This window comes from Styela clava, chromosome 4, assembly GCF_964204865.1.
Source record: "Styela clava chromosome 4, kaStyClav1.hap1.2, whole genome shotgun sequence".
Taxonomy (NCBI): domain Eukaryota; kingdom Metazoa; phylum Chordata; class Ascidiacea; order Stolidobranchia; family Styelidae; genus Styela; species Styela clava.
Window position 1 is genome coordinate 25,149,780 of NC_135253.1, and position 15,035 is coordinate 25,164,814.

The 15,035-nt window shown below is 36.4% G+C and overlaps 2 protein-coding genes across 9 annotated transcripts in view; one reads left to right on the forward strand and one right to left on the reverse strand.

Annotated features, from left to right (window-relative positions):
- Nucleotides 1-15,035, forward strand: part of LOC120325661 (otoferlin-like) — a 166,990-nt gene that overhangs the window by 72,402 nt on the left and 79,553 nt on the right. The window lies entirely within an intron of this gene.
- Nucleotides 693-14,500, reverse strand: LOC120325666 (uncharacterized). Its single transcript, XM_039391757.2, has 3 exons — nucleotides 13,388-14,500; nucleotides 2,667-2,773; nucleotides 693-2,275 (listed from the first exon to the last, which is right to left on the reverse strand). The coding sequence occupies exons 1-3, from the start codon at nucleotides 14,462-14,464 to the stop codon at nucleotides 2,092-2,094; spliced, it is 1,368 nt and encodes a 455-aa protein (XP_039247691.2). The 5' UTR covers nucleotides 14,465-14,500; the 3' UTR covers nucleotides 693-2,091.

Consider the following 15,035-nt stretch of genomic DNA (forward strand, 5'->3'; position numbering starts at 1 on the left):
CGTGGACAAGCAGTCCCTTGTATGTAAAGGACTTATTATAATGACACAAAACATTCGGGGTTAAAGTAGAAAAAACAAATACAACTGATAAAACATTGTTTGCATGAATAAAAAGTAAATAATAAATAAAAATTTCACATTTAAAATTCTCTTAACATTCTAATGTTGCAGCAATTTCAAATATGATCATCGACTGAAGTTCTTAAAAATCAATTCTCACGAAATATTTTACATCATAGGCTAATAATCATAAGACTGGGAACAAAATTTTAGCAATAAATTAATTTAGTATTCTATCGTCCCAATACCTCACCCTGGGTATCAATGAATGTGTTAAGCAATGGCAACTACAAAATATGGTAGTTTGCATAATTGTTGTACATGGCGTAAAAACGATCTTAAATCAGCTTATCTAAGTTTTTTGTGAGACCTATGCTAAGAATATTCTTATATTTGTTTATAGTTTTCGATGTAAAATGTCCGAACTGTTTATATGTCGATTTGTTTGTGTTTAGCATTTAAGGATGTTTGAATTAAGCCGTTGTTTAGGTTAGAAGCCAGTTCATGGAACGATAACGAAAACATGGGCGGTTTAGTAAATGGTTTCCTATGTTTGAGGATTCAATATTATTTGACAAGACACAGTTTGAATAATGAAATTCGCAGTTTATCAGAGAGATGAGTGACCCATTTACGGTTCGTTTTATTCAATTTGAGTTCTGAAAATTTCTCTCGTAAAAGTTTTAACATTATAACATCATATACAAAGATTCGAATTAAAATTCCTATTGGAGGTTTGGGTTGTATTTAGTTTGAGTGGAATATTCCACGGGAGCACATTTTCTGTGAATGAGACTTACAGTTCCGCATATTTTACATGTCCAAATATTTAGAAAACATGGAACAATTAGAGCAATTTTGTTGAAAATGAAGTAATCTAGTTCGACTATCCGTATCTAGTAACTAATATTCAGGTACTTCGGTTGACTTGCAGACTTTTAGGAAAGAAAAAGCGTGGAATGTGCAGAGCCGGAATGTCATTTGAATAAAACTTTGCAAAGCGATTTTGTTAATCATATTAGAATGGTACCAGAATTTGGTTACGAAACAGCTTATGTCTTCAATTGTCAAATTTGACAGAGTTTGTCACAAATCATACGCGTAAATATCATGTTCTTTCATTTTTAATCCGTGTCTAATCGAGGGCCCGCCCATTGAAATCAGATCGTTCCCAGAAAGATTTAGCTTGAATGACGTCGAATTGTATTTTTAAACTTGTGATAAAGGTTGTTTTTGTTTAAGTATGTCATGACATTTATGGTTGAAACTATCAAAATCAGCATTACGTGAAAAACCCGATTTATGTTTTACCTGCGGTTGCAGATCCCGCTTTTGGTTTGACTTTAAGTTTGGGCTTCAAATCAAATTCTTCCTTGTGCCTCAAGTTCTAGAACACTTCACATTAGGCGATTGTATGATTTTTTGGGAAAATATTTTCCTTAAGGCTTAGTTTCCTAAGTAATCGTTCTTTTTGGTTTATGTTTGGTTTTGAGATGGAGCTTTGAACTGTTTAAATCGATTATTTATACTTGAAAACTGAATCAAAATTTGTATGGCTACTTCTCGGAAAAATAATCCAGTTCTGATATTCTAACTTCATGCTCTGTTCAGTCTCAAAATAAATATTCCCCCTTGCCACATTTGTTTTGAAAAATCTCCATGACACTCAGAATGGTGTACATTACTACTTTCGATTTCAGTTTATAAAAATAAATTCTGATTTAAATATGAATATATAGCATATAGCAAGCATATAAATATCATTTGCGTGATGCGCGGAATTTTTCACGTGAGTTACGTAATGAACGTAACACACTCAAATGCACATAATGTATGTAACACACTTAAAAGCATATAATGTACGTAACGCGCGTATTGCAAGTAACACACGTAAAAATGTACGTAAGTCACATTTTTTTTAATTTTAACGCAAGTCCACGCTCGTCTTTCAGTCCTTGAAACTCATTGCGCCGGTCTTTCACGTTATATACTTTCGGTAGGAATCGCTTTTCCGCTGTATGTGGGCAATAATCACAAGAATAGCGAACAGGCACCGGGCAAGCTTATCCAGTCTCTACACGCCAGTCTGCCATCATCGTATTCCATGCAGTTATCAAACATATGTTCTTTCTCCTCTGGAATTATCATCACCGCGTTTCTTTGAACCGAAACTGTTGCGCATTCAGCGTTATCGAGGAGTCCGATTTTTGGTTTTCTAGAAGGAATAAAATGCTGTTAAATTTTTGAACAGCACCCGTGAGGAGTATATTTGATGGCTTAGTGGCATGTTGTTCCAGTGTCAAAGGTTAAAGATTCTGGGTGCAAACCCAATATACCCAGCACCTCACCCAGGTTGGGTTGTCAATGCCGAACCGAAAAGATTCCGGTTATTCCGAAACAAATGCTTCAATGCTTGTACAAAACCTTGTTCAAAGTCGTTTGAAGCCGGCCATTCCAAAATATAGTTTGCGCATACATACATGCACCAAGATGACGCACAGCCTGAACCCTAACCTGGTACACATACTATGTTCAGGTTGTGCGCCATCTTGGTTCACATACTACTGAGAGTACTACCGAAAGAAAGTCTTGTAAAACCAACTCACTTTGAGGAGCATTCCGCGACTATGAACGGCTGCACGTACTCGTCATCTCTCAGAAGTTCAACGTAGAAATCCCCAGACCTGTGCGCCACTTTCATTGGTGAATGGACCTAGAAAACAAACAAACGTAGATTTAGAAACGCAATCCAGAGGAAGCACCGTTAATAATACATGGTGGCCTAGAAGTCGGAAGTTGGAAATTTTAGGTTGAAATCCCACCTTCTCAAAGTGCAATAAACAATTTAGGGCAAACGCCACTGATAAAGATTTGATACAATTGCAATCACAAGCGCAATCATCTGCAACAAACGTTTTGATCATTTGCCTGCAGTAAATATTGATACCAGACGTGGCTGAAGCCAACACTACCATACCGAACAAAACTCTGGTTGTATGTGTACACCGAATAATAATCTGGTTGTATGTGTACACCGAATAATAATCTTGTTGTATGTGTACATCGGTTTTGAATTTAAATCGTGAAAACATCGTCAAAGTGAAATTGTTGCATCAACAGCCCGGCCTTTAATCATCGTATAAATATCCTAAAGGCCTTTCTACCCGCGCCTAGATACTAAATAAATATAGCTGAAATGAATTAAGGCCACCAGCGATCAATAAACGCTCAGGTATTGAATCGGTTCTGCGAATGTAGTGCCAGAAGCTCAAGGTTAGATTTTTTGCAATGGTATAAATATCGGTGAGTCCTTTCAACCGCTCCTACTTAGTAAATATCACGTTGTTTATACATTATTTCGTCATGTATTATGCATACATTATACTGATGCTATATATAGGATGAAATAATCCCACAGAAGCCCAAAGTCGAATACCCGCATTTGAAATAACGTACACGCCCTTTTTAAAACATCTTACCCGTGGGGTAATAAATTGGGTTGCCAATATTGGACTCAAAAATTTCGGTCCGTCCAAAAACAGTAGCTACTTTTTTATCAGTAGATGCTTGTAAGGTGCCTTGTTCGGGACGAAAGACGTATCCATACATTTATGAAAAGCCCTGCGCTTGGATATCCGCCATCGAATATTAACTATGCCGTTTTGATGATAGTACACGCTTGTATCGAATTACAACAAACATTTTTACTCGATTGCGTTATCACTAAAAATATCTTCTTTATAACGTCATTTCCGTCTTGATTTATTACTTTTCTATATTTTATGACAGCCCGGGAAGTGACTTCTGTTAATTAATTAATTAAATTTTAATTAAAAGTCGGGTTCAAAATTTGGTCGTTTAGTCTTGTGTTGATTACGGTTGACGTAATATCGACGGCTAATTAATTAACTTCTGCGGGCGTTAATGCCAGCATTTAGAAGTTAATCAAGCGTTGCTAACCGTTAATAACAAGGCTTGAAAACTAATCAACCGTTACATCATTCTGCCACCTGTGCGGTAGAATAAGGGAGAAACTTAGAATTTATTCATTTTAATCTTTAGACTAAAGCTATACGAACTCAACAAAAGCCTCATGATACCAACTCTATACCCGCGTAGTGAATTCGTTCAATAAAAGAAATCGACTTTATTTTATTTGCGATTTCCCACCAAAAGTTGTAACTCCCCAGTTGATCGCGTATCTTATCTATAATGTTTGGAAGTTAGCGATATGTATGGACAACGCGTGTTTCCTCTTTCTCATTAAAGCTTGGTGCTGGTCGTTGTAGCCCGATTATTTTTGATTATCCCTCCACCGGTTGAAATTAGCATAATGTGTGAATTATGTGTGAATTTGCTCCTAGAAAGATCACGTGCACACACTCATTAGTAAAGAAGGCTCATCGGAGTCAAGGGCAATTACTGGAATGCTGGGGAATACAGGAAATATATAGAATTATAGGAGTGAATTGAATGCACTCACTCAGAAATATGAGACACTCATCTCTGGACAAAGTTAGGTGCAAGCACTGAATTACTGAGAGCTACAGAAATTATACAAACCAATATCGGTGCATTGCGTGCAGATTGATGAAGAATAACAAGAAAGAATGAACAGGTGTTCGCCTGGTTGATCTACTCGACCTGGTGACCTAACATAACTTAAAAAGTTAATTAAACCGATTGAGAAAAGCGATTGTGTTTTGTCATGGTCGGTGTAAATAATTTTGATCAGGCGATGTTTAAAATTAAAGTTTCTAGTCTTTACAACGTTATAATGTAACGCTGTTGATTGGGATATCGTGCGCATACTGGTAATTTCTCCCTCTTGTGTTAGTGGTTGCGCTGACTGCAAGGACACTGTAGCAAGAAATAAAACGACTTTTAAAGCGGATCAAATGTAAATGTTGAAAACTGCTTGTCCGGGGAAGTATGTTTACGGTGATGCAAAACGGTACAGAATCACCTTTTAAATATTATTGTTTCTTCGTCTACTAGAGCTTTCTTCTGGAGAGAAGTGTAAAAAACATCATGTATATTTGGTAAGCACGGTGTAATCTTTACAATAAATATTGAACGAACTTAGAAAATAAAATTATTCTGAAGCTTGTGACTATATTGCACTTCCGCCATCACGACCAATGATCACGTTTCTAATACCAAATATATCCACCGGTATACACCGGTGAAGTTATTCTGATTAGCTGACATTTAAGGGAGGGAATTCCCGCAAAATTGCCTTCGTTGCCCCGATCTACTAATTGCGGGAAAAATCACACCGGTGGTATTTTTATTGTTCGTGCATAAATTACGTGCAGTCAATTTTTAACGACATTTCGCCTTAATTTTTGTGCCGATCTTTATTAGGTTATGCACGCGCATTGCACAGAATAAGCATTTTAATACCGCTAATAATTTCAGAATAGCTAGGCAACTTTCTATTATCACGACATTAGATTATCTCTGGGTTTAATTGTGGACTGGGGGTGATTAATGAAAAGGTTGGCCAAGATTTGAACCCGAGATCTCTGGTCTGAGAAATATCACTTTCTAATAGCCTGCCCCTAGTTCAACGGGATTATACCTAATAATGAATGTATGTATCAGTATTTCCCTTATTAAAGCGTTGCACAGTTTGCTTTTTAGACATTTCACAAAAATGCCAATTTCTAGAAACTCAATTTTTAGTTTTTTCACAAAGTAATTTGTATTGTTGTCCAGATCTTTGTCAACAGAGAAATCGTGAAATCGAGTTATATATAGAAAAAAAAAAAATTTTCGCAATCCAACATTTTGCCATAGACAATTCGCGGTAGCGCTATTTTTGATACAACGGAAAAATCGTTTTCTGTTTTGTCAGATGTTTCCATTTGAAACTGGAATCTATCAAAGTATTTTCAATCTCGTCAGCTGGCTGTATATGTGCCGTGCATATATGTACTATGTGTATTCGTGTTTTGTGACGTGTTACCAAATTAAATAGTTATTGATTGTGCGTCGTTTTAACTAATGGCGGACTGCATCGAAACGACGTCTTCCCAACTTTATTAATCGCTTGCGGGTTTTTAAAATGTGGATCGAAAAGATGCAAGTCATTTATTATTTCATTAATCCTGACTTTTGAGACATCGACATCAATCAAAAAAGCTTGAGTCCCGCGTCATCCCGCATGTCGTGGCATTGACGGGATGTAAGTTCGCATGTCACTCTTTCTACGTCATTTGGGGCGCCTACAACTGTCTAATCAATGGCGAATAAAGCCTTCCCATAATTTGCGATATTTATTTTAGAGTCAATAGAAAAACTTTCTAAATTGCTAAATAACCACGACACCGCCTATGTTTCCGCTTGTTTATTCGCTGTGAGTGTTTGTGAGTTGACCTAGAGCAAATTCGCATAAAACAAGCGATAATAAATGTTTTTCTTAAAATTATCATTAATTTCACAGCTGTCCTGTAATTTATCTAAGTACCTGCCATAGAATCGTATTGATCTATACACGATCTTAAGAAGTAATATTATCCGAGTAGGAAGAAAACGCAATGTTTTGTCAAAACACGTAATCGCAATTCTGACAGAATCATTTCCGGATGGAAACTATTGTTCTGTTGCTGTCAATATAATTTATTTGACAGTCGTGAAATATTAAAGGTTCCGACCATTAAGAATATTAAATTTATCGGTTTCTCGGGTTGTTTAATAAAAACATACTCATTATTCATAAATTTAGCATTATTTATAATTTTATGATTTTAATTAAGTTGAAAAATGGGCTTACTCAATTTTAAAATGCGCTCAGACAACACTCCCGAAACTATGCGGAGTAATTCCGATCGTTTCGTGAAATATCAATCAATTTGCTGTAATTATGTTTGTCGAGAACTTTTCTCATAATAGTGTATCTTTATTCAAAGGTTCATGCATTTTATAAAAAAAAAACGACTTTCTCCATTTTAAAGGGAACTACAGCGGATAAAAATGTAATATTTTATTTCATACCTTACAAGGGCTATAGACAAGCATGTGCCGATTCGCAAAGGGCAATATTCACAATGTTTATCTCGGGCTTTCTTATTGCCTACAGCATAGTGTCAACTGCTAATATAAGCCATAGCCATAAGCTATTAATACAATATTTGCTCTATATTAAGACCAGATACAAGAGCCGATAACACAAGAAGCCCAATGGCCATAATAATTCTTCTTCATACAGAGGTCTAGAATGCAACGCTTTTGGTAATTTTATATATATTTTAAGAATCATTCCCTAAATATAGATCACAATAAAAATAGGAAATTAAAACTAACTTAATGATTTCAATAATCCGACATTAACTCTCGTCACGACCAGAAGTCACGAATCTATTGTTCAGCGATTATTGACCGGAATTGTTCGTATTATTAAACTTTTAAAAAATTGGCAAGTTCTATTCTCATAATGTGACCTTTGAATGAGGAAATACCCGTATCCGCATGACCTACTTATCTCGAGCCTTGCTCCAAGCGAAGGCTTAAAGATGAATTCGCGTGATTTAATTCTGTTGTTTTGAGAATTTTAGTGGTCGCCAATATTACATGACAAACACTAAAAATGTTTGAGAATAAGGTACTGTTCTTATAATATTTGCTCGCATACATATGGTCGCCACATTCATACGTATGGACCGCTTACTTAAGAGCACTTGTCAGTGGAACAATGTCTAAATACTCCACTAGAATTTAATTCCCAATTCGCAAAGACTGATTAACATCGTGAAAACAAACATACACGGTAAGGCTGTCCAAAGTCTTGCGTTTCATTGATAAAGTAAATTAATTTTTTAAAGCCATTTTCAGAGTGAATTCGTCATCAACATTATTTGTAAATGCTGGGATTCGTTTCATGTCTAAATATAGAAGCCACGGTCATTGTTGTTTACAAATTCTTCATTGTTATGTCTATAGTGATGTCACCATAGATTTGACCTTGATAGGGTTTCGAGGTCACCCGGTGCGTAACACGGAACGGAAGCGACGCAACAATTTGCGAAGAATTTACCAATTTGATACAATTTGGAATGACTAAGACGGTTTTATTCGACATGTGCTAGTCTCTGTTCACGCAAATTGCCGTAACAATAGGAATTCTATGTTTAGACATTGACTTATCGTGAAACAGACAAAACAACGGTGAATCATTTGTAAGAATATTATTCTCCCGTCGCATTCTTTTGTTTTATTTATTTCTGGTTAGGTTTGAACATGTTACCTTATGGGAATGCTTCGCCACGACTTTTCTGATTAAAGTCCAATTGGGAAAAGTTGGACAATAACCTAACATACGTGTAATATCCTGTTATCGCTAATTTACTGATTTATTTTATTCTGTTTCTCTTAAGTTTGGTTCGAATATGGTAGGTTATGGATTACACATCTTGTTATCGCTAAACCGCTGCTTTCCTGATTAAGGTTATATTGGGTTAGAAAAGTGGGGCAATATCCATCCTGACTGTATGAGTTTCATCCTGGTATCACCGCGTCGATAATTTCCTGATCTGTTAATCTTGGTCACAAAAAGTTGGATGGTAGGTAGGGCAATAACTTAAAGTTACCATAATTTATCGTTCCCTGTGATGGACAGGATCAAAATAGGTAAACAAACAATAACCCACACGCGTATTACTCTGTCAAACCAAGATACACAGAATCTGAGAAACAGGTCTAAATTCGTGCTGGGACAATCACAAGATAACGTCCATATGGTGAGTTTAAATCATTAGCCACCAATCCTAACCTAACATAAGAAAAACATAATATTTAAAATATAAATAAGTAATAGTGATGCAATAACATAACTTGTCTCACCTGAGATAAACACAATCAAATCGAAGTATTGATAGCGCAACAACTTCTGATCGAAATACGTGAAGTATTAACAATGCGTGATTATCTGAGGAACTTCCGATCCGTCGCCATTGAAAGTGTTTATATTCAATTGGTTTGCGATTAAATTTGAACCCGATAACATTACCGCATTGTCACAAATTTATATTTTTAGAAGATTCAACAATTTTTATGAAATTTTGACAAAAAAAAATGAAAGTAAAATAATGTAACAATTTTTTTTTATCAGATTTTGAACCGAAAACACGTCTTACGCTGTTTACTGTAAGAAATATTAATAAATTTGAACAAAATTTTCCAGCCATTCAAGTTTTCTGAAAATTTTGCTCTTTCACCAAGCAAATTACTGTTGGCATACTATCAATTGAAATTTAAACTTGCTGGACCCACACTCCGCCTTCCCAAAAAACACGGACTGCCAATACCACTGTGAGATTTTAACATTTTGATCTTTTGGTATAAAACGTCAAAAAATATCATTAGGAGCTCTTTCAATTTTGTTGAAACAGTTTCGAGGTTCATAACCAAACATAATACATTCCTACTTTCACTTTATCCCCGATAAAATTTAGTTAGCGGATGGCGGTGCAAGGTCTTAATTGGGGCGAAAGGCAGGAAAACGTCGTATTTCGATTTAAACCACTCTAATACTTGAATTACCTTAGAACTAATAAATTTAACGATATTTTCGCAAGTAAAGTTATCAGTTTCGTAAACATGGTAAAATCTTTAATAAATTTGTCAACCAGTGCCAAGCACACGGGCTTGTTTATTTTGGCTGATTTTGGCAATATTTTGTTTAGCGATGACATCAGATTAAATACAAATAAGATGTGCAATTTATTAAATTTTCATGTCCTCGTTATATTTTAATGGTCATATTTTCATTCCAATGCGCCGTGGTTTGTAATACAGCAATTGAGCTAACTTAGCTATACCATCTATTACATAACGTTTGTCTATTCCAGGGTTTTGTATAAATAATATTACGAGACTGAAGTTGGTCCAGACCTAAATTATCTATCGAATCTGATTTTGCATCCCCGGTTCAGAGTTTTCTAAACTCTAAATTTCAGTTTATGATTGCCAGGGGTGCTTGCAACTTTACTTTGAGTCTGTTCACTATTCTTGATAAAATGTCCGGGACCTTATATCAAACAAAAACATGCGAGGATTACGATTATGAGTGATATCTTAAATTTGTACAATTTCTACTTTTTTTTAATTTTCAGTTGAAGCAAGTTTATTTCAAAAAATTATTTCATGAAAATACCAGAATCACACGTATTTAAACAATGTTCCCTTTCATTTATTCTTTTAAATATTTCACAACATTACCTTGTTTACAATGTAAATACTGACTTTATATTTTGTACACAGAACCCACACGACAAAAACAGAATTAACTTTGTCAGTTTTGAAACGATTAAATTATTCATATTATCTGAGTAGGATTCCATTTATTTTTGTTAAGAGGGATCCGATTCAGAGTGAAAAATCGACTTTTAAGGATTAAAAGATTATTTTGCTTTTTTTTTATTCTTGGAAAAGTATCTTCTTATATAAAATCCAGTTTTATATTCTACATAATGACCGATTTATTTAGCTCGAATATTGATTACCTAGTGCTTTGGGTTCAAGAGGAGTCATATTTCAGAGTTCAAGTTCACAGCAAAGCGGCAAGATTCCAGTTCTCCAGTTTTTTATCTCTATCCAATACATTTTACGGTGCCTTGTTCAAAGTGAATAACGCCAAACTCCATAACAAATTAGCCATGATATTTGGATGTTTCGATTACTAAGCGATTTGTATGTTTAATTTCATGGAAATGACTTGTTGAAGCTTCCGTTCACATCAATAACTTAAGTTATTAGTGAGACACGTTCTAACCATTCCTGGACGCAAAAAAATCAGAAAATTTAATGGAAAATTCGGGTACTTGCGACTGCTCGAAAGTATTGTTTGCACTGTAATGATTGAAGCTTGACTTGGCAGAATCTGTATATCTATATCATGATAATAATATTCTGACCAACTATGCACAGGCCGAGTCAGAAGTTAGATTCACATTGTAATCAATGAAGATTGACTAGGCAGAATTGTTATCCTTATATCCAGATTACTTTATTCTGACCAACCATACTATATAGGAAACGTTCAGAGTTCACTTTTTCATTCAAGTACGCATAACGTGTTAACACGACCATATAGCTATAATATTTATCGAATTCTCGGTACACAGAATTTTTGAATACATGTTCCATTTGGCCACATATAAAATGCTTTGCTTTATATAAAGCCCATGCATAACAGAGCAAAATATTTTTGGTTCGTCTCCAACGATGTCTAGCCAAAATGTCTTCCTATTTCCATATTTTTACGCAGAAAAGCGGAATCGACTTTCGTTGTTTAATGATTATTTGACGTTGAGCGTCGTTTCGTTTTCCATCGTTGAGTAATTGAGCTTTAATTATCCTGTTTGCCAGCGTATATCGTGTTACGTTCAATTGTATTGGTATGTTATTGGAAATTAGCAGAGTGCTATGCCACTATTTCGGCCATTTTGAAACTTTTCATTCCTCTCTTGCTATGTATAGAACTACTTTATTTATTCAATGTTTAATGGATACTAAACTAGGGTTGCAAATAAAAAACAACCTCGCTTTTGTACAGTTTCATTTATAATGTGTTTATAAGGTTATAGTAACACTCAACGAGAAACGAATATCAGTACTGCTGTAACAAACTCTCTCACTAAACCATAAAGTGTTTCCTGGGAAGGAATCCGTCCGCACGATAATAACGCGGAAGGTTTTACTTCTCTATCGATAGAAGTTTAAACAGAGATCATTTTATGTCATGCTATAGACGCGAGGAGATAATAATGTTTTCAGGAGCAAATGAATGAACTCAAACTTATCATGATTAAGCACATTTAATCGATCGACCCATGGACTCCAAACTCACGCTAAATCCGTTGTTGGAATCTCTAAGTATCGAAGAATCCACTTTGTTTTCTATGAATAGGCTACACGAAGCACTAACCTTAATTGCTAGTTTGGCTGAGAGAACAAAGGATTTGGAATATTTGCTTATTTAGCGACTTTTGCGAACATTTTTTGCGACGTTTTAACGCTTTCACTGCAAAAACAATTTGTGGTATATTCGTAGCGACGCTCTAAACAAGCCGCGAAAGTTATTCATCTGATCGGGTATTACCTATCGCAGCGCGTGAGTCAATGAAACCACAGAACAGTTGGAAAGGGGACATAGTGGGATTTGGAACCTACCAATCAAAATAACACTTCAAATACCACTGGAATGATAAACAACGGGGCCATGAGTGCTAAACACCTCCGGATAAGGGGCCACGAGCCATAAAAAGTTGGGAGCCACTGACCTATAGCCGGATAGACTAGATTTAGAACCCGATATCCGAACGGTTTCCGTGTAAATACCACAACCATCCACAAATTTGTTTTGCTCAAAGCAAGGTCAAGCAAACTCACGTAGAGAATCATTCTCATGCAAAGTCACAAGCGACCACTGGAATGTCAAGAGATACCGGAATCAATATAGCATCATGGCGGTAAATCAGACAGACTCACTCAAAAGTAAAGTAGTCTCATCTCAGAATTACGGTCAACCATTGAAACGCCAAGATCTACTGTAACCATATAGGATGTGGTTGGGCTTTTCTATGGTTTTCTATTGACGCGGGACTTAGTTCATAAAATCTTGATCAGAAAAACAGCTATGAGATAGCGGAATCAATTTAAGATTTTTCAAAAAACCTGGCACGAAAATTTCTCTGTTTAGAACGTTCATTGACAGTAAATGAATAAGGCTTTGATGACGTGTTTTGACTGATTCACCATTGCGACATTTAATTGCTTTCAAGTGCTGAGCTCTAATTAACAGAGAGACGTCGCGTGTGAAGGATAACCGCAAACATCTTGCTCTGTGAATGCTATCATGGTTTTTCTCGGAAATCGGGCCGATATCTCTATGGCGTTTATAGTTTTGCAACCTCGACTTTGCTAAATTGCAGATTACATTTTGATTGTATCGTGATAAGTGCATACAACCAACAAACAGAGTACATATAAGACCGGAATAAACGTAGTGCAAATAACGCAAGCTCTACATACGCGTAAAATTTGGAAGCACACTTGATTATACACCATTATTATCCTACACAAGGGGTCATTTAAAGCAAGACAGTTGCTAAGGTCTCTAAGCAACTATGGGTCAACATTAGACACCGTATTCACAAACTTCGTACCCAATCTCAACCGGTATAACCAAACGAAAAGCGGTGATACTTCATTTCTCATCGACTTTTCTCTACTCGGGATGAATATGAATATTCTATCTCAAATCAGTATAAATTGGGCGTATGTGTTGTTACAATCAAAATTTTAATTTTTAACTCCAACGTACCTTAAATCTTGTCGGGCAGACTGCGACCTTCTGTTCCTCTTCATACTCGCTGTTATGTCCAATCGATTTGATATTCACGAGTTGCTTTGGTTTCTTTGACCAAGATTCTTTCGAAAGTTTCTCATATTCGTCCGTCGTTACGAACATTGATTTGAAATGCTTAATAATCCGCAAATTGGCGCGTTTGATCTTTGGGTTCACCGTTTGAAACGATGTTTTTTCGTTGTTGTTCCCAGTTTGAGGGCCTTGTCTCTTCAAATCAGGGTTTTTTGTATTTCCAGATAATGTCGCTGGGTCGAGATTCGGATGACTCGTTACCGGCATAGCTGATCTTTCTTTATCGGGTGATTCTTCAGGATAATCGACGTCGTAATTTGGGTAATCGATTTGGTCGGTGCCTTGATAAGTGTTCTCTTGTTGTGCCGGCCAGTTCGAGTTGCAATTCCCCAAATCAGTGAGGCACTGAGCGTATTTTGAATGTAAAGCATCAAACTGCTCTTGTCTTACAGCACAGTCATCCGTGTTCTTATTAAAAAAACGCTTAGTCATGTACTGGTCTAAATAGTCATAGTCATTGTTTGACCCTTTCCGCAAATTCAGTCCTTTATTTTGCGCAACTTGAGAGTGCTCGGAATCCGCAGGACCCGGGGAAGCGACCTGTTGTTGTTGGGGTGTCGTCTCGTCTTCTGCAAGCAAAACCCCGCCTAGGACTTCATCCGGCGTAATGCCACGCCCAGAAACCGGCTGAGGCGTGACCTCACATCGATGAGACGAGAAAAACTGCATGAAAGCATCAGTGCGATTGGCGCAACTTGCGAGACAATTCCGACAGAGATAGTAGCTCAACGGATTATGCACATTTACACATTCAGTAATGCAAGACGCACAACGGAGATATTCGGACACATCGTTTGAATTCAAGTTCATGTTCGTTTCCCACGGCGTCGTAAAAATTGTGTTATTTTGCGTTCCAGAACTTTCAACATTTTCTCGTGATTCAGAATTTTCTTCAATGGCTGGCCTCCCCGTAACCATAGCAACGAATGTAAACAATGCCAACGCAAATACAAAATTCATTTTAAAGTTTCGTTTCAATGTTTTACTTAAATAGAATCTGAATAATAAATTATATTATTGATATATTGGGATGCTACTACCGGTTATTGATAGGACAGCATACAGAACTAGTTAGAAGCGGACCTTCGAGATTTTGTTAACGTTTCGAATAATATTGCTAATTGGGTTCTCCCGAAGTTTGTGAACCAATATGGCGGACACCGTAATGTAGTATGTGTGCCAGGCTAGGGTCAGGCCCTAATTTTATTTCAATTTTCCCTATTTTGGTTCTATTACGAGTTCGGGGACCAGCTAAATGACTCCCGTAGTATTTGTACCTGAAATTATGTCCTAACCCTAACCTGGTACACATACTACGTTCCGGTGTCCGCCATCTTGGTTCACATACTTCGGAAGTACCGCTAAATGCACATTTGTTTTGTTTTTTCCCTAATTGCAAGCGTATATATAAACTGTACCCGAACCTAATATGCGACTTCTAACAGAGGATTTGTCTGGAATATCTTTTATAGTTACACATTTTAAGCTGTTGTGTAACGTTTGGCTCCAAGCCTTTCGGTGGTTATTGCGG

Excerpts from the sequence above, each read along its gene's own strand:
- LOC120325666 (XM_039391757.2), bottom strand. The coding sequence starts at position 14,464 with ATGAATTTTGTATTTGCGTTGGCATTGTTTACATTCGTTGCTATGGTT. Across the intron at positions 2,774-13,387 it reads TCTGCCCGACAAGATTTAAG|GTCCATTCACCAATGAAAGT; the intron begins GTACGTTGGAGT and ends TTTGTTTTCTAG. Across the intron at positions 2,276-2,666 it reads GTCGCGGAATGCTCCTCAAA|AAAACCAAAAATCGGACTCC; the intron begins GTGAGTTGGTTT and ends TATTCCTTCTAG.